The following is an 18,783-nucleotide window of genomic DNA, read 5'->3' as shown; positions in this document are numbered from 1 at the left end:
GTTGCCCGTTATCGGTAGAAACCCACGATATCGGAGGGTTTACTGTACTCAACCAGTAACTTCGTGAAAATGCAATGCTTAATCAGCAAGGCTCCATAAATATTAATGAATAGTAATAAAGGTACGAGGGCTTGTTCAAGGGAGATATGGACTCAATTGCGAAAAATCGAAAAGTACAGTGGGGTTTCATTAAACAACCTATTTCTCAAGGCAAATCCATTGCTACATGTGCACACTTGTCTCCATCGATGTGCCAGTGTCGTTCTGTGCTGTGTTGAAAACTGAGATGGCATGTCACCATTTCGGAATGTGTTCTTTGAAGTCTTCCTCATTTGGAAAATCACTGCTACACATGTTCTCTGGTTGGTCTAAAGAGATGTAAATCACAAGATGACAAAGTCTGGATTGCATGGATGATCATTTCGTGCTTTGTAACCCATCCCTGCAGAGTAGTCATGGTCACATTTGCCTGTGTGAGGGCGAACATTATCATGCAGTAAAGTGACGCCCTGAGACAGCTTACCTGGCCGTCCTCAACAGAATTGCTTCCCTCACATCTTTGACAAGTCACTGTAGAATATGCACTGATTATTTTCCCACATTAAAGAAATTCCGCTAGGATTAAACTGGGAAGGTGCAAAGTCACTATTACCATAAGCTTTCCCGATGATGGATGAACCTTGAATATTATTTGGCGTTCCACCATGCTGGCTCACTTTGATGCTGGCATGAAATGATGGACCCAGATCGATGACATCACAATCCCTTTCAAGAAATCTTCTCCCTTCCTCTGGGTGTGTTCCAACTCTGCTGCAATGGCCACAAGAGTTGACTTTTGATGTGAGGTCCTTTGGTATATCGACTTCGTACCAACTTCCTCGGATTCAGAGATTTTCCAGCATTTGCTGTTCAACATGTTCAATGCTTGCTTTGGTGACAACAGTCGGCTGCACATGAGAAGGTTCAAGATCGCTCACCAATTCATTGCTGATGTTGAGCCCTAATGTACCATTTATACAACTACATAAAAGAAATGCATCACCAATGTTATCAATCTCCGAAGCCTGGCATTGGCTTAATGATTAAAGCTGGCTTAAGATATTAGGGTCTTCAGTTCAAGCCCCTGTCGTGTCATTAAATAACACCAGTTGGGTTGACTCAGCTTGTCATCCTTCTGAGGTCAGAAAAATATGGACCAGCTTATTGGAAACAGGGGGTATTACATCAGCGGCATAGCCGCACTCCCAGCAATGATGCAACCAGCAGCAACAGGCTGCATACGAAATAATAAATAATCAGTCTCTTTCACAAGGAACTCAGTGATGCACCTCTGTTGTTCCACAGTGAATGTATGATAGCCACCATCTTGGTTTTACCCAGAATGCTTTGACCAGCATTGTCACATCATTTCATGCAATTCAAACATTTTAAATGTGTAAAAATTACAGATTGTGTGATGGACTGAAAAAAAAAATAGGCAGGAGAATAAATTGCAGACGGTTGTATGGCTGGTAAAATGAACTAGACATGTGGAAGGAAGTTAAGCACACTGACAAAATAGTACAGTTTGTGAAAAAAATATTGAATCAAATTCAAATTTTCTTTGAAACAACTGAAAGAACCCTCCTTGTACAGGCTGTGTTTTCCGTTCATAAATTTGCCAAGGAAATTTTGCACACTGAACGCGTGTCTAGTCCTTATGGGTTATCAACTTGAAAAAACACTTTCACTTGGTCAAGGTAACGATATCATTGCATACTGTACTTCCAATGATGAACTATGTTACCAGTGGCCAATAGAAGACTTTGTGAAGCCCAAAGATGGCTAAATTATTGGGATGAACAATACTGGGGTGTCCGACAGAGAAAGTGGACGTCATTTTGGCTTCCACTAGACTGTTATCAGCAGATCGGTATGCAAACATCAACAAACCAATGATGCTAAAGATGACCAAGGGTGATCTCCAACAGAGAAAATTCAGCTCTAATCGGGCTTGTCAGACATAGTGTTAGGTGTGTGCTGTATGGGGTAGTTTTCAAATTCTAAGTCTCGAGCATGGACGGTGTGCTCACGTAGAATAGATTTTTTTTGATTTTTAAAATCTGCAACACGGACTTCGTGTTTGAGTTAAGTCATTCTGTGGTTGTGCACCATTGGAAGGCAGTGTTGTGTGCAGCAGAGGTTATCTAGATTAAGGAAGATGTAATGAGATCTGTCCCTATTGAACCGGTGAGGGACAGACAAGATAAGAGAGGGGACCACCCTCCAAGAGGATCATTCATATTTTGTTGTCCAAGCATAGTCTGGCAGCTAAAGTGGCATTTTTTTTGTCTGGCCTTGCATTAAAGGTCCCACAACGAGTTGTTCTTGATTTTGTATCTTCAGACCATGTAGAATCTGAAATTTGAAGGTGCCAAACTGGCACCCTTGAGCACCTTGCAGAAATGACTGGTTTATATGGGAACCGCTCCCCTCCGTTTGGATGTAAATGAGAAAAAACAGAATCTGCATATATCAGCAACTGTAACTGATCTATCATATTCAATAAGGTGTCCATTTCTGTTTTTTGACATGAGGAATCCATTGAACACAGTACAGTGATGATTAAAAGTCAATTTCTGACTTTAATACCAAGGCCAAAAAAAAAACCCACCAAAATATTTTAATGAAATTTAACAAAATTAAGATACAATCCCAAGGTATATACACATACACACTAAATAGTACAAGGATATATATATATATATATATATATATACTGTATATAAATATATTTTTATATATACGCATTATATTGTCCGTGGGGGTGACCAGCCCACGTAAACCCCCCGACCCAAATTGTAGTGAGGGCGGTTAACACCGCCAGCCCCCGGACGGCTGAGCAGTTCCTTATGAATAAGAGGCAGACACGTTGATCCTCGGAGATTATAACACGTGCTCGAAGGGCATAGGGCACAATGGCGGAGGGGCGCTGCACCAGGACAACACAAGGGGGGTTTATACTCGAACCACACTAAAAATACATGGATCCAGCTTCTTAAAAGGAATACAGTACATTTAATGAAAATAAATAAATATTTACAAAGGACAATAATTCAAAAGGTAATGATCGTAACATGAAACATATAAATCCTTCAGTCGAGATGCCTCCTAACACAGACTCAAATACAGACAACGGAGAAACAAAATAAAAAGAAAACCCTTCCTTTCAACTATTCTTGTACTTAGCTTGGTCCAGAGCTGGTCTTTGTGAAACTTGGAATGGAGGTGCTTCTATTCGCATGTGCAGACGTGTGCAACAAAATGGCGCTTCTCTCGTAGTGGGACAAACACACGCCAGGCCATCTGCGAAACGGGCACTCCACACCAAAGCTCAGAGACCCAGTGAAACAGCTTCATGCGCCGATAAGTCCTCACCGACGCAACCAAGAGCCAAAAGCCAGCGTCTTGCTTCACCACACGAGGCAAATTGCCTCAACACAAACACAAGGGTCGTGTCGTCGTCCTCGGCATGCGCTCACCCTCTGCTCTCCCCTCTTCAAAAAACGCAACCCCCTTCCTCTTTGATGATGGCTCTCCAAAATATGCAAACGAGCCTTCCTCTCAATCACGCCTATATCCTCCCGCCTCCGGGGCGTGGCCTGCTCACACGAAACCCAGGAAGGCAGGGATTCTGCATGCTCGGCGAGCTTCTGACGTCACGCCCATCAATCATCGGCCTCGGTGGCTTGACTTTGTCTGTTGTCACCCTATGAAGGCGGGGCTTTCTGCCCGCTTGTTGTGGTTTCAGTGACATGTTCCCCACCTTTATTGCCGATCTTAAAATATAAAAAAAACAAAGGGAAAAATCACAGAGGGGTGATTACATACTGGGGAAGCTTATTCTTAAACCCTAGCTAATTAAAACGACACCACCCCCTCGTGTGGTAACACGTAACACTTAAGCTCACAGGTTCCCTACTTAGTTACATTCAGATGCCTCCAACATGTCCACGGACCAAGCAACTCAACACAATGCTATATTCCCTATTAAATTCTTCCATGTACCCCCACAACCGTAACTATATACACAGCTCTTTCTGACCACTGAATAACTAACTGATATTAAAGATCAGTGCCTTACGAGTGACGTAGAAAGCTGAAATTTTGCGTGCTGATTGACATCAAAGCCAGTACACCAGAAAAAATAACATCATAGAATCGTCGGACAACATCCATAAATGAAAAAAAAAATGAAAATAAATAAATGAAAAATCAAATGCAGGTGAGCGACCCTGATACAATGGGGAAACGCAGTTCGTATGCTTACACAATGTGTAAGCACACCCCGCTCGTAATATATATGCTTTATGAAGGTGTGTGTGTGTGTGTGTGTGTATGTGTGTGTGTGTGTGTGTGTGTGTGTGTGTGTGTGTGTGTGTGTGTGTGTGTGTGTGTGTGTGTGTGTGTGTGTGTGTGTGTGTGTGTGTGTGTGTGTGTGTGTGTGTGTGTGTGTGTGTGTGTGTGTGTGTGTGTGTGTGTGTAATATATCGATTGTGTACTTTACTGAACGAAAAATCCGATAATCACGTTTCCATTGATAAAAACGATTCAATTTATTTTTCGAACCAAAATGAAAGGTTGGACCCGAGACCTCAATGAAACATTGCAGTCAAGTATAGTAAAGACACTTGCCTCGAAGCTGCCTAGCCTGGGTTTGAATCTTGGCCCAGCTATAAACTTGTCATCCTGGTGTTTCATCAATGTGTGTGCTGTCCCTCGGGTGAACGTCAAATTGGACTTCCCGTCTGCGGGCATTAGTTGGTGGACGTTAAATATCTGATGGCGTCCTTCGCGAAGAGTAGGCAAGCCATCACAGGCACCATGAACAAATTCCAAATTCCTGCCCTAACCTCAGTCGAACGTCAGGCTTGGCCAGCAGGTTCATGAAAGACTTGGGCCAAGCTTCCCCTGGCCAACTCCACAATAATGTGGGAATAATTGTGGCCGTTAAAGAAGAAGTCAAGTATAGTTAAAAGCGTGCACCAGTAAGTAATGCCTTTCACATAGTTAACTGTTGGCTTTCTAAATTTTCAGAAAACAAGAATATAGTGTGTATTCAGCAAAGTTGGTGCCTGCAGTAATCCCGGTCAGACAATATCAGTTTGTGCACAACGAGGGATATCAAGTATCATCAATGCAAGCAAACATGGAGATGATTGTTTGCATGTGGTGGACATTGCAGGAAATTCTCTGATAATCCCAATTTCGCAGTGCACCATCACAAAAACTGAATTTCGACGTACACCTCAAAGTCACAACCGAAGAGGTTTACAGAAATCAGAAGCTCGTTCCATTTCCCCACGACCTCAAGGAAACCGTCAATGCCGCCGTGACCTTCGCAATTTTGATTTCAAGGGACACTTGTTTTTTGAAGATCCATGCGAACCAGACAGGGAGAATCCGAATCATCGGAAGTGAGCAGTCTTATGTAGAACTGCTGACCATGGTCACCAGAAACCATTCAAAACAGGACAAGGACCTGTCAGTGAGCTGCATGCAGCAGATGACTGACTGCAAGACCAAATTTGATGAACACAAATCGGTACAGCTTCCAGTGCTGCTGAAGTTCATGCATCAGCAATGAAAGAAACAGCTTATGACAAACTGTTTTCTGTAATAGGTGCTGATTAATCACAGATAATAAATTTATCGGAAATAATTATACAAACTACAAGCCTGGTGTTGGCGCAGTGGTTAGGGCAGCGGCTTGGGATCCCAGGGTCCTGAGTTCAAGCCCCGTTGAGCCACTGAATTAATACACCAGGGGGTTAACTCAGCCTGTCATCCTTCCGAGGTCGGCGAAATGAGTGCCAGTGTACTGGTCCCGGTGTATGCCCCGGTTAGAATAGGTGTACCTTATCCCTGTGTGTCGTAAGAGGCGACCAGGGTTGGCGTCAGGAAGGGCATCCGGACTTAAAACATTGCCTCAAGAAAAAGCCAAACCCCTGCACAGCAGGGAAAAATGGCTGTAAAAACGGTCATTTTATATTATTTTAACTATACAAACTACACCAACGTTATGGAGGCGTCATCGTGTCAACAAGAACGTTTCTGATTGCAGTGTAAATGCGTTTCACAGAAGATGTCATTCATGAACACCGATTTGGCAAAATAATACACGAGTCAAACCATCATGGAGCTTTTCACAAAACTTTTACCAAACAGCTCAGAACTTCTGACAATAATGATTTGCAACGTTATCACAAGTCTGCTCAGCAAAAGCCTGGCTCCACTGCAAACAACAATAAGTGCACTGATAAAGGTCAGGCCAGGTCAGGTATGGGAGCATGCGCTGGAGCAGCACGTCAGAAATGTATTCTCGCCGACTGATCAAGGAAGAATCATTAATTCAACAGTTACACAAGTGTGGTGTTGTGTGCTCAAATGATGAAGTGTTGAGGTTTCGCAAATCTGCAGCCATTGCATCAAAACCAATCACAACAACAAAGAGCAATCGGAGATTGCAGACCCTCACCAGGACTCGTTTTGTGTGGTGCATTTTGCGTGGAAACTAAATAGGAGGAATGTACTCAACTAAAGGTCGTTGATTGCAAATGGAAGGTCGAAATGGTCTCGTTGCAAATGTGTAAACGTCAAAGGTCTGAAGGTCGAATAGTGGAAAGGTCAAAAGATCTGAAAAGGTCGAAAGAATCTTGAAAGGTCAAAAGGGGTCGAAAGAGTATAATTTCAGGTCAAAAGTGTTGGAATTGTCTCAAGGGGTCGAAAGGATCTTTAAATGTCTGAAGGTCAAAGGGGTCTACAGGGTATTAAAAGGTCTGAAAGGTGTGAAGGTCTAAAGGGTAGAAAGGAGTCGAAGGGTCTTCAGGGTTCTAAAGGGTCTGAGAGGTCTTAGAAGTCTAAAGGTTCTGAAGGATGTAACGGGGTTCATAGGGTCGGTTCGTCGAGGTCATTTGGGTCCACGGGGTCTTACGGTTGTGAAGGGTCTAAGGGTTCGAAAGGGTGAAATGTAATTCATTCACACTCACGTTCTGTGCGGGACAAACAGACAAACAAAGAAACGGATCCAAATGCAACACCCCTCTCTTCTGGCAAGGGTAACAAGATTTCTCCAGACATCACAAGAAGGAGCAGGCCTTGTACAAGATGTTGTGGACAACATTGATGTGAATATTTTGCGTCAGCACGACTTGCAATCGACACATGCACTTGCAATGCTTCTGACAAATGTGTAACAAGTGAAATGAAACACTCCTCCGAGAAACAATACGACCCATCAGGAAAGATGAAATGACTGTACAAGTGGATGAGGATGTGCCAGTACAGAGATATGATGGGCCTAAAAAGCCAGACGTGCCACCGAGTCGAGCAAAGAAGTCGGTTCTCTCCACAGATCATCTCAATACCTTGAATGGTAATCAATCCACCGGAGCATTCTGTCATTTCACATTCTTCACACAGTACGACCCGCAACCACGTGCATCTATGCACCTTTGATCCATATGAAGCCATCTGATCCAGATAATACGTTAACACTGACGCTGTTGGCAGACAGGCTTGTGAAGTCGGTTGGACAAATTAATGTGGCGTTCACACGCGACGAGCAACTTCGCAACGTAGCAGTGACCATTACATGGGCATCAGGCATACCCAGGAACGATTCAACAACTTCATTCTACGCTTGGGAAGCATGCACTTTATAATGAACCTCACTGGGCACGTCGGAAACCTGACAGCAGATGCTGGACTGTCAGATATCATGGAATGCGATTTTGGAGGGGTTACTCGTATGCTGACAGACAAATGATTTCCACAGAACTTCCGAGCAATGAGAACGGTCGTTGAAGAGCTTCTTCGTGATATGGTGCAAGAAATTGACAACATTGATAAACTTTTGTCATACACAGTATATACCATGTTTGCAGCCTATTATTATGCATGAAGTACGATGATGCCTTTGTTTAAATATCCATCACCTAAGTTGCGTCTATGACGAAGTGCCGGTGCTGCGAAAGTTGTCCATGACTTAAGTTGCGTCTGAATGCTGATGACGGGCCGTTCGATTGATGCGCATGTTGTGGCACAAAACCGATTCAAAAAAAAAATTGATTCAACAAAAAACAAACAAACAAGGTTTAAATTGGCATTTTTTGAATATCCTTGGTATTGGAGTAAGAAATTGACCTTTCATCATCACCATGATGTGTCCAATGCATTATTCGTGTCAGAAAATATCGACACAGACACCTAATTGAATAGAATACCATCTATTGAGGTTCTTCCCGACAATTGTTGTTCTTTGTTCCTTTCCCATCACGCTTCTTTCGACTTTTTCACATTTCTCTTTATTCCGTCGAATTCTTGCTCTTTTTATTACTTACTAGTACGGGCCCGTACGTGCGTGGCCGCACGTGCAAAAAATAAAAATAAAAACTTTCAAACCGCGTTCCAGAAACAACAACCACACAGGCCGTTCCTTCGCTCTCGCGTGCCCGTACATGCGTAGCCATACATGCAAAAAAAAAAGAAAAAAAAGAAGAATTGTGACGTCAATCGTGACGTCATAGCACAGTGTCCTATCATTGGTTTGGTAAATAAATGCCCATAATTTGGGAACCACTTGTCCGATTAATATCAAACCTTGAAAAGGCACATCCACAGAGCCCCAGCAATATACCTGGCAAGTTTCAATTAGATCGGACCAGTGGTTGTCGAGAAACAGCGGTCGCAGACAGACACACACACAGAGATTGCTGGAATTATAGATAAATATACAATGTCGAGGCTTGTATAAGAGCTAACACACACAACGTATAACAAGGGGAGTAGGAGACAAGTGAGGCGGGAAAGGGAAGCACAAAAGAGTGGGGATCAGAGACATTAGGAGATCTGTGGAAGGGAGAGGGAAGGGACGGGATACACGGGGTAAACAAGATGGACATTACAGGGACTTTCAGGAAGGAAAGCAGGGAATTTGAAGGAGGTGGGTTTGGGGTAGATTAACGGGGGAAGAAAAGATCATGGTTTTGGATGGTGGATGATAAGAGATGGTGGTGAACAGCTGTTTTGAAGACCTGGAGGTAAGAGTGGGATTGAAGAGAGTGTGGGAGTTTGTTCCAAAGGCGGGAAAAAAGGAAGAGGGAAGAGTGAAGGTGAGCAGTGATTCGCGATTTTGGTAGTTTTACCAGAAAGAGGTTGCTGGCGGACCTTCAGCACCATGCGGAAGTATTGGTTAAAGGGGGGGGGCATATCGCAGTCAGAGCAAGGGGAGGGGCGAGGCCAGAGAGGATATGGTAGAAGACAGAAAGACCACTGACCTGACTGCGGCGAGAGAGTGAGAGGCCCAAAGACAGCCTCACTACGGGAGATACCAATGATCCTAAATGCCTTGGTTTCCACAGCATGAAGCCGAGAACGGTGAGGTGCGGGAGTACTAGCCCAGAGGGGAGAGCAGAATCCCATCAAGCTGCAGATGAAAGCTTTGCATGTGGTCAGGAGCTCAGGTGTGCCAAGGAAGGACTTTGCATGATGGAGGATGCCAATACAGTGACTGGCTTTGGAGGCCAGCTTGGACATGTGGCTTTCCCAGGAAAGATCATGGCAGATAGTGAGACTCAGAAGCTTGAATGAAAGGACTTTTTCAAGGGGGGGGGGGGATTTGTCAGGATTGGAAAACATGTTCCAAGTGTTGGACCAGTTTTGTGATTTTATTCACGTCTGCAGAGAGTGAAGAGGCTGCGGCTTGCCAATCTGAGGGATGACAGATGGTACAGCAGAGGGTGGAGTCATCAGCAAAGAGATGAAGAGGATTTTCCAGAGAGTAGGAGGGATCATTGATGAAAACCAGGAAGATAACAGGGCTCACAACACTGCCTTAGGCCAAGACAGGAAGAGAGGATGAGAGAATTCCATTAAGGGCCACACGTTGACTGTGACAAGAGAGAAAGTCTGTGAGCGATGAGTGGAGATGGCCTTGGATACCATAGGAAGAGTTTGGTGAGCAGGGCGGGTGCCAGACCATATTGAAAGCACGTGATATGTCTGGCATTGAGGACCTCCACCCATTGTTGGGAAAGTAGGAGCAGCATGTCCAGGGTAGGGTGACCTGGTCTGAATCCAAATTGATGATCGGAAATCAAGCCATTGGAGAAGAGGAAGGATTTAATGTCGGAAGTGATGATGGATTCCATATCCTTGCTGATTGGGAGAAGTCTGATTGTTCTGTCGTTGCAGGGATCTGTTTTTGCACCTTCTTTATGCAGAGCATTTTTTTTTCCATTTTCTTTTATGTCTTTTACTCCTTATTTGGCTATCTGTATAGGGAGAAGTGAATTCTTGCAGAAATTTTTCTTTAAGGCTCACTTGGCCATGCCTGGGTGGGTTTGAGGGTTGTGGAGTAGCAGCTGCAACCCAAATCCTATCCAGGTTCTTCTTGATGACTCCATCTTTGCTCTTTGCTAATTCGGGTTCCTTCTGTTGACTTCAATGCAATATTGAGTCTTCCATTTGTTCTCTCTTTCCTTATTGTAGTTGCTGATATATGCAGATTTTGTTTTTTTTCTCATTTACGTCAAAATGTAGGGGGAATGGTTACCATAGAAACCAGCCATTTCTGCAAAACACTCAAGGATGTGCCATCTTGGCACCCTCGAGTTTTTGATTCCACATGGTCTGAAAATTAAAAAAAAAAAAAAAAAATCATGAACAACCCCATTGCGGGACCTTCAATGCAAGATGACCTCAAACTTACTCTTGACCAAGCATGGCAAGATAAAAATCGCTCCCTTCTCACGACTGAATTATTTTCTCAGTAATTGTTATGATCCAGGAAAATTCAGCCTGTGCTTAGCTTTTCTCCATGTGTGTATTTCTCTTTTAATTGCACCTCTCGACTCCATGGTCATTTGGTTGAGACGTGGAAAAGTGAGATGTAAAGGCAGCTCGAGACTTGTGCATTTACACCAAAACAACAAAGAGCCGATACTCTAGGTCCCCCACATTTGGGGGTCGTATGAGGAATAGATCTGTGTAATATGAAAGCTAAATCCTGAACAATCATTGAAATATCACATACACAAGCCGAGCTACCAAGATGGTTGCCATGGCAACAAAATCCAGCCAATCGAAGCTGTGATCTCATCAGGTTGAGATAACGTCATGAGGAATAGACATCTGCAATATGAAAGCTAAATGGTCAACGGTTTTTGAAATATCGTGTACACAAAAGTACATGGACAGATGGTGGTCAGTCGAAGCTCATTTTTATGTCCCCCATCCCTGACGTTGTCGGAGGGGAGGGTTACACAAAAAAAAAACATTGTATGTTTTTAAAGTTTTAAGACCCCTTTCATTGGAAGGACGACGCAACTCATAGTCTGGAAAAAAAAAATAAGGAAAGGAAAAAAAATAAATCTAAGGGGCAGCACACTTTGTCATGCAATGCCCTGGGTGCAAAGCACCAATCCAACAGTGGTGGGAATAAAACCCAGACACGACTGCCCCAGAGTTCGATACCTCTGCAACCTTCCTGTCGGACATGATGTGGTGAAAGGATAGTTGCCAAATAAAAAGTACCTGCTCTTCCAGATCTCGTATTTCCCGCATCACTGCACCGGTGTCTTCAATCGTATCGATAAGCTGCCCGCAATTCTACAGAACAAGATAGAAATAAGGGGGCAACATTGATCACAGCAAAGGAACTGAAATTGAGAAGACTATGCTTTCCCACCAAGTCATGGGAAACGATTTTGTTGACGATGTACAACAAGCCGGCATATGTAGCCATTCAATGTGTTTTTTTTTTTACAGCCTCTGCACCCTAATGACAGTTCGAATGGACTTGTATTCAAACAGGTGTTAACAGTTGTTGATATTTTGGAGATGGACTTCTCCATCGTTTTTCCACAAAGTGCATCCTCCAGTTCATTCTGAATTTGTGATCATTGTTGGTGAACCAAAAAAAAAAAAAAACCATCAACGTCGGCAAGTCCAACACGATCTCTCCACAAGCACTTTCGAACACTACCTCGAGTGCTCACCCATGCACATTGCACATTGCACATCCACAATCCCTTGTACACAGGCTTATAATTTGCCATTATGTTCCTCTCCAAAGCATTGCCATTGATACCCTTTGGTAATCAGTAAACCTGCTGCCCTTTATCATTTAGCTGCTCCATGAACATAGACACTTGAATGAAAAAAAAATTGATATCCCAACACAATCTACAGAACCGACCACCAGACTTAAAAACCTGTTTCAAAAATTGAGGCCCAGGATACCAATTCGCTTCACAACATCATGCTGTGTTATCTGTTGGAAAATATATTGCAAAACTCTCTGTTGCAAAATGTCATGCTATGCTTTGGGTTGACAATGAAGAAAGTCATGTGCAGCTGCTCCGTCATGGTTTTCCATGCTAATGCATGGCTTGACGAACTGTACTTGTGCTTGCCTGTCCTGCAAATTACCTCCTGAACCCTTTCGACACATGTTCACAGTATGATATGATGAAAGAGTAATGTCTGTTGCATCTAACAATCAGTTTCAGGGTTCTCTTTACTTGAGATGAATTTTGATGGTCTCCAGTCATGGTTAGTCTTGCCAGTAATCTTAAACTTTATAAATGTTCCCCACAGTTGAATTTGGGATGCTTGGATGGTAGAAAGAAGCATCCTGATGGAGGTACCCATGAACAGCAGAATATTATTCCTTGCTGGAACTTCATTAACTCCTTCCTCTGGGACATAATTTTCTGAAACTGAGCAAAGAGTGTGTTCCCTGACTTATTGCACTGACCAATTCTTCTTGTTATGCAAATCAGACATGCGAAGGTAATTCTCGCAACCAGAAAGGGGCTTCCCATGACCTTTGGTGGGAATAGTGCAAGATTTTACTCAGCATGGAACAAAAATATAAAATCTTTGTTTGGGTTGAATGGCAGCAATAAATTCCTGGCTTGGAAATCAACAAAAGGGATTTACAAAATAAAGATGAGGGGCTTCGTGAAGAAGTGCTCCGTGTACCTCATGTAACGCCGCAAGATGTTTATAAACCTTCCTTGCAGTCTCGTCTGTTTTTGCATCCTGAAACGGGAGGGTAGAAAGTTTAGAGGTTGCAGCAACCAGTTTGCAATAAACTGATATCCAGAATTCGAACCAACTGACTTATAACTGAATAGTGTCACAACTACTTTACCATCTTATCTTATCTTGATTATCTTGGGCAAGATTATCTTGCTGTGCAACTGTGCTTCTTCACACACTAAACATGAGAAGAAGCTGTTGACAACGGATGTGTGCAAAATGTTCACCTTAAAGATCAAGTCTTCTGCTACAGCAAAGGTCCTTTCAAGTTTTCCAGATAGGCCATTTATTTCTTTCTGCACATCACGTGTGTCCGACAGGATCTGGAATGCCAAAAAAAATGGTGAAATTTTGTCGGTGTTCTCAAAAGAACCCCAAAAAAACAAGCAAACAAACAGAGCTAGGTTGATAATTATCATCGAGGGAGCTCGTATCCAATTTTAAGAATGCTAGAATCTGGAAGATATCTGGAACTTACTTTGCCAATCTCTTCCTTTTGCTTTTTGATGTTGCCGACTATCTCCAGGATGCGCTGTGTATAGGCAGAGCGGGATACGTCTTGCGCAGTTTCGTCGTATTCAGAAATCTGTTGTTCCAGTGTGAAGAGCAAGTAATGAGAAACCACAACACCATTGGTGAGTCAAACAAAACTAGAAGGGCACTCCGTAGAGCGCACACTTCTGCCACACGATGCCTGATCCACGAGAACATATCGGGCTCATTACATTTTTGAAATATCATGCTACAGTAGATATCGTGTTTGGCCCTATCTCTCAATGATGAAGAATCACTTCAAAAATGAAATAATTCTCGTATCCGGATTTGGAGCTTCACCAAAATCGAATCAGTTTGTCTTCGTCACCCGCCCAACATGTCCACCAAGTTTCGTCCAAATCTGTCCACATCTTTTTGAGATATCGTGCGATATATCGTTTTTGGCCCTGTCTCTCAATGGCGAAGAATCACTTTTAAAATTCTAGTAGTCGGATCCAGATCCGGAGCTCCACCAAAACCCAATCAGTTTGTCCTTGTCACACACCCATTAGTGGGGCAACTTAGCTAAATATAGCATAACAATTGTGCATTCTGTAAGGAAAGCACCAAATTTGGCACAATAGTAACCTATCATATTATGAACAGATTTGGATATTGGGCCATCTCAAATTCAGCCGCTGATGGCTGTGGCAGCCATTTTCCACTGCCTTCAAAAATTTTGAGATGGCCCAATATCCAAATCTGTTCATAATATGATAGGCTACGAGTGTGCCAAATTTGGTGCTTTCCTCACAAAATGCACAATTGTTATGCTAAGTTGCCCCACTACAACCTGCCCACCAATTTTCATCCAGATCCGTCCACAACTTTGAGATATCCTGCACACAAACAAACAGACAGACAGATAGATCGACAGAGAAGGGTCAAAACATAACCTCTTTCACCTTCGTTGGTGGAGGTAAATGAAGGATGGCAAACACATGCCTGGATTATTCGAATTATTTAATAAAATATCTGATTACTTTGAGCACAAAGATTTGAGGTTATTATTGCCATCTTACCAGTTGCCTCTGCAATTCCTCTTTGGCCTGCACCTCGACAGCTATGCGGCGTCTCTTGTCTCGCACCTCCCGTAGATGCGTCATTTTCCACGCCAACTTCTCCTGCAGATAAATCAGCGAGAACCACACAGCTCTTTCAACACCAATCATATGAACATAGTCATTATCATCATCTCCACAGAGCAAGGGATGCAAGACAACAGCCACATAAATGCAAAGAATGATCGCCTATTTACCACTGTTTCCAGTATTATCTACAATATCTAGTGAGGATGGTTCAAGACTCTCCGACACTTTTTGACTTACCATTTTCATAACCGGAAATGCACATCCACTTTTCAGTATTTTGCATCAGTCAAACAAACGAAGTGAGAGAAGCATCACTAAACTGTACAGCGAATCTCAAGGAAATTTCACAGTTTGGTAGAAACAACATTGCGCAACGCTGGTCGCCTGTCACGTGATAAAATATTCGTTGCAATATTGGAAGTACCCTCAATGCTTTGCTCAGCTATGATGTCACGACACACACTTTTCGTGATGCTTCTACAACTCGACAACTTCCAGTGGTTTGTTATTCTTTTATGATTATCCAGAACAAAGAGGAGTTGAGGTTAACCTCAAACCATCCATGTATCCTGGCTCCTTGAGAAGCCCAGTCACCTCTTGGTTGAGTTGCAACTGGCGTAGCTCCCTGATTTTCTGTAACAAGGGGGCACGGTGCCCCTCCCATTGGCCTGAAAGATTTGCGATCCGTTGAACACTCCCTTCCACCATAGCCTGTGGCACATACACATCTGGAGTAAATTACAAAGACTTTTAAATATGCTTCATTACGGGTCATTGACACAACAACGCATCACTTTATACGAGCGAAATAAAACAAATATATGTTACAAATCCAGCAGGGCCAAACAGTTACAGTGTGCCAAAGATTGGGCAGAAAGTGTCATGGAATGTATCCAATGCAAGCAACATCAAGTCTCTCTTCTCAAATGGCACGAGCTGTGGTCATCAGTTTTGGATTTCATCTGAGTCACTCAACTATTTTTCTCTCAATAATGGATGAAGCCCCTGAATCTTAAGCAAGAGACGTCACAAGCGTTCCACAGTCTGGCATACTTCTTTGGTAGCCAAACTTTGTCTGTGGCAACCAATGCCACCTTCATTTCACACGTTAATTACCCTCGCCGAAGGAGAGGGTATTGCATTTGGGTCTGCTTGTTACTTACGAAATCTAAAGATTTCGTAAGTATATTGATCACTTCCGTTTCTGTTTGTTTGTTTGTGTGTTTGTTTATGTGTTTGTTTGTGTGTTTGTTACTTACGAAATCTAAAGATTTCGTAAGTATATTGATGACCCGTTTCTGTTTGTTTGTTTGTGTGTTTGTGACTTATGAAATCTAAATATTTCGTAAGTATATTGATGGCTTCCGTTTCTGTTTGTTTGTTTGTTATCTTGCCAAAACAAAGTTTTTGCAAGATATGTTAGTCAGCTTGTATTTTTTTTTTTTTGTTTGTCTGTCATCACGTATAAAAAATTCTGCAGAGCACAGTTATCATTGGAAAGTTTTGTAACTTCGCATATCAGAGGCCTATAGAGGTTCCTTTCAGTGCACAAAACTTTGAAGGTCAAGGTCAAAGGTCAAGGTCACTTTGTCGCAAATCAGGGGAGTCGACGAAACCCTTATTTTTTGAGTAATTTTGATCGGATCATTTTCACACTTCATGGGAATATAGCTCATGGTCTGGCGCTCAGCTGATTAATTTTTGGTGACGATTGGCCTTGACCTTCATGGTTAGCGCCTAAGGTCAAACATATTTGACCCTAAGGTCAAATTTTCAAGTTTTAGGAACCATATCGTGTAGTACCTCAAATTGAACACCTCGATGAGTGCTTTCTAGATATGTCAAGCTTGAGACATCATGACGTCATTTGGTGACGTTATGAGGCAAAAGCATATTTTTCATGGTTACTCTGTAGAACGATTCTCATCGGAATCTCTCGTTGGCAGATATTCCTCAAGGAGTCGCTCCAGGTGGATAGCAGCTCTGTTCACCTCAGTGTGACCTTAAAGAAGTCACACGTGGTCACCTTTTGGCAAGATACGGGTCACCCTACGGGTGACAGTGGTTTATTTGTAGGCACGATAACTCGAGAACGGAAAAAGCTACCAATGTCAAATTACACCACGTGATTCAGGAGGGTGAATACTAGTGCTGATTAGATTTTGGTCAAAATCGGTCAGAGGTCAAGGTCATAGTGAGGTCAAACATAATTCCGTAAATTCACATTGAGAAATGGAGTATTTTTGCTTCACTCGACATTACGAGTTCGTTTTAACTTCGATTTTAATTTTGTCTTCGGTTTTTGCGATCGCTTAGGACGCTTAAAACTCGGTTGTCGAAATTCTGGTAAAAATCGGATGTTTTGGAGACGTTTTAAGATTGTATAAAAAATATTTCACTCGCGCGTCACGGGCCGTCACGTGGTGCAGTGCACTTGAGCAGAGGCGGCGTTGATCACGTACAGGTTTTGCGTGTGCGCGCTGACGGTGTTTTCGATAAATATGGTGTTTGAAAGTCATTTTTTTATCCCAATAAAGGTTATCGTCGCATGCCTGACTCGCTAAGCCGTCGGATTATGTAAAGATTGTTGGTGGATGGCCGAATATTACGGTTTTGTGACTGATAAAAAATATAAAATAATTGCGTGGAGAAATGGAGATTTTTGCTTTGGTCGACGTTACGATTTTTGATGGTTTCGTACAGAATCATCGTAGAAACTTCTGGTTTGCGCCGCTACCTTCTCCAGAGACAGCTTTTATTAGACAAGGTCAGACGTCAAGTTGACGATTTCGTAAGTACCAGTCTTTGACTGCTTGTTTGTTTGTCCGCACAGAACTTTCATGTTTTTCTCCACAAACACTTGCCAGATTGAGAATAAATTTTCAATATTGGTGAGGCTACTCATGAAGAACGTTTCAATGATAATTATGATGTCATAGGTCACATGGTTTGGCAGCCATATTTGATTTAAGAAAATACTAAATGTTTTCTCTGGAACCGCTTTAATCAATCAAAGTGAAACTTCACAGTTGTGATCTCGTAGTGATGGGGGATGCATGTTTTAAATTTCAACTTGATCGGACACATGGTCTGACAGACAGATTTATTTAAGTTTTTATACAAGGAAGTACAAGGAAATACAAGGAAATCTAACACAGGTGGAGGCCATTCAGTCCACCATGCCTGCGCAAACACCAAACTAATTTATCAACACAAGATCCAAGGAAGAAAATGCAAAAAAAAGTTTTTAATTAATGAAATAATTATTTTCTTTTTTTGTTATTTTTTCTTCCCCTCAGGGGAGGGGGCATAGGCTTGGTTAAAAACACACATCAACCACAGAACACCCCTTGACAAGACCTCCACCAACAGCACTCCACACACAATCACCCATCAATGCTCAAACTACCTAAAAGTCTTATGAACATCCCTCTACCCCTCTATCTCCATAACTTCCAGGTACCTATCTAATTCCAATTTAAACTTATCTACTTTTTCTGCTGTGACGACCTTTCCAGGGAGGCCATTCCATGCATTAACTACTCTTAGTAAAAGTCCTCTGCCTTAGCACCATCTTAACTCTCCTCTTTACTCTCAGGCTATGGTCGCTGGTCCTATCACTGTCTACTGTGCTGAATAATTCATCTGCACTTATTTTATGTCTAGTTTTCATTATCTTAAACACCTCTATCATATCTCCTCGTAACTGCCTCCATTCTACTGCATAAAGCCCTGTCTCCTTCAGCCGCTCCTCATAGCTGAGTCGAGCTAGGCCCGGAATCAATCTCGTAGCCCTGCGTTGAACCTTCTCTATGGCATCCATGTCCTTCTGGAACGGTGGTGACTAAAACTGCACACAATATTCTTGATGTGGCCCTCACTAAATTCCTGTACAATGTTAACACCACCTCTTTTGATTTATAAATGATCCCCCTCCGAATGCAACCCACCACCCTATTTGCTTTACCCTCAAGCTGCCTGGTACTGTGCCACCTGCTTACCTCCTGTATCTATTCCCACCACCAGATCCTTCTCCTGTGTGACACACTCCAAAATTACCCCTTGCATCCTG

General features: G+C 42.7%; 1 protein-coding gene across 3 annotated transcripts in view; it reads right to left on the bottom strand.

The window, feature by feature from the left end:
• Nucleotides 1–18,783, bottom strand: part of CCDC22 (CCC complex scaffolding subunit CCDC22) — a 92,035-nt gene that overhangs the window by 10,566 nt on the left and 62,686 nt on the right. For all 3 annotated transcript variants that reach the window (XM_085897454.1, XM_085897455.1, XM_085897456.1), the window contains 6 exons: nt 15,306–15,422; nt 14,643–14,744; nt 13,565–13,672; nt 13,314–13,409; nt 13,027–13,086; nt 11,575–11,649 (listed from right to left, as the gene is read on the bottom strand). In XM_085897454.1, the coding sequence (XP_085753580.1) occupies nt 11,575–11,649; nt 13,027–13,086; nt 13,314–13,409; nt 13,565–13,672; nt 14,643–14,744; nt 15,306–15,422 (558 nt within the window). The remainder of the gene's footprint in view (nt 1–11,574; nt 11,650–13,026; nt 13,087–13,313; nt 13,410–13,564; nt 13,673–14,642; nt 14,745–15,305; nt 15,423–18,783) is intronic.

Source organism: Eptatretus burgeri, chromosome 10 (assembly GCF_056783735.1).
Source record: "Eptatretus burgeri isolate ZD-2024b chromosome 10, Ebu_testis_v1, whole genome shotgun sequence".
NCBI lineage: Eukaryota > Metazoa > Chordata > Myxini > Myxiniformes > Myxinidae > Eptatretus > Eptatretus burgeri.
This window is presented reverse-complemented; position numbering and strand designations above follow the sequence as displayed.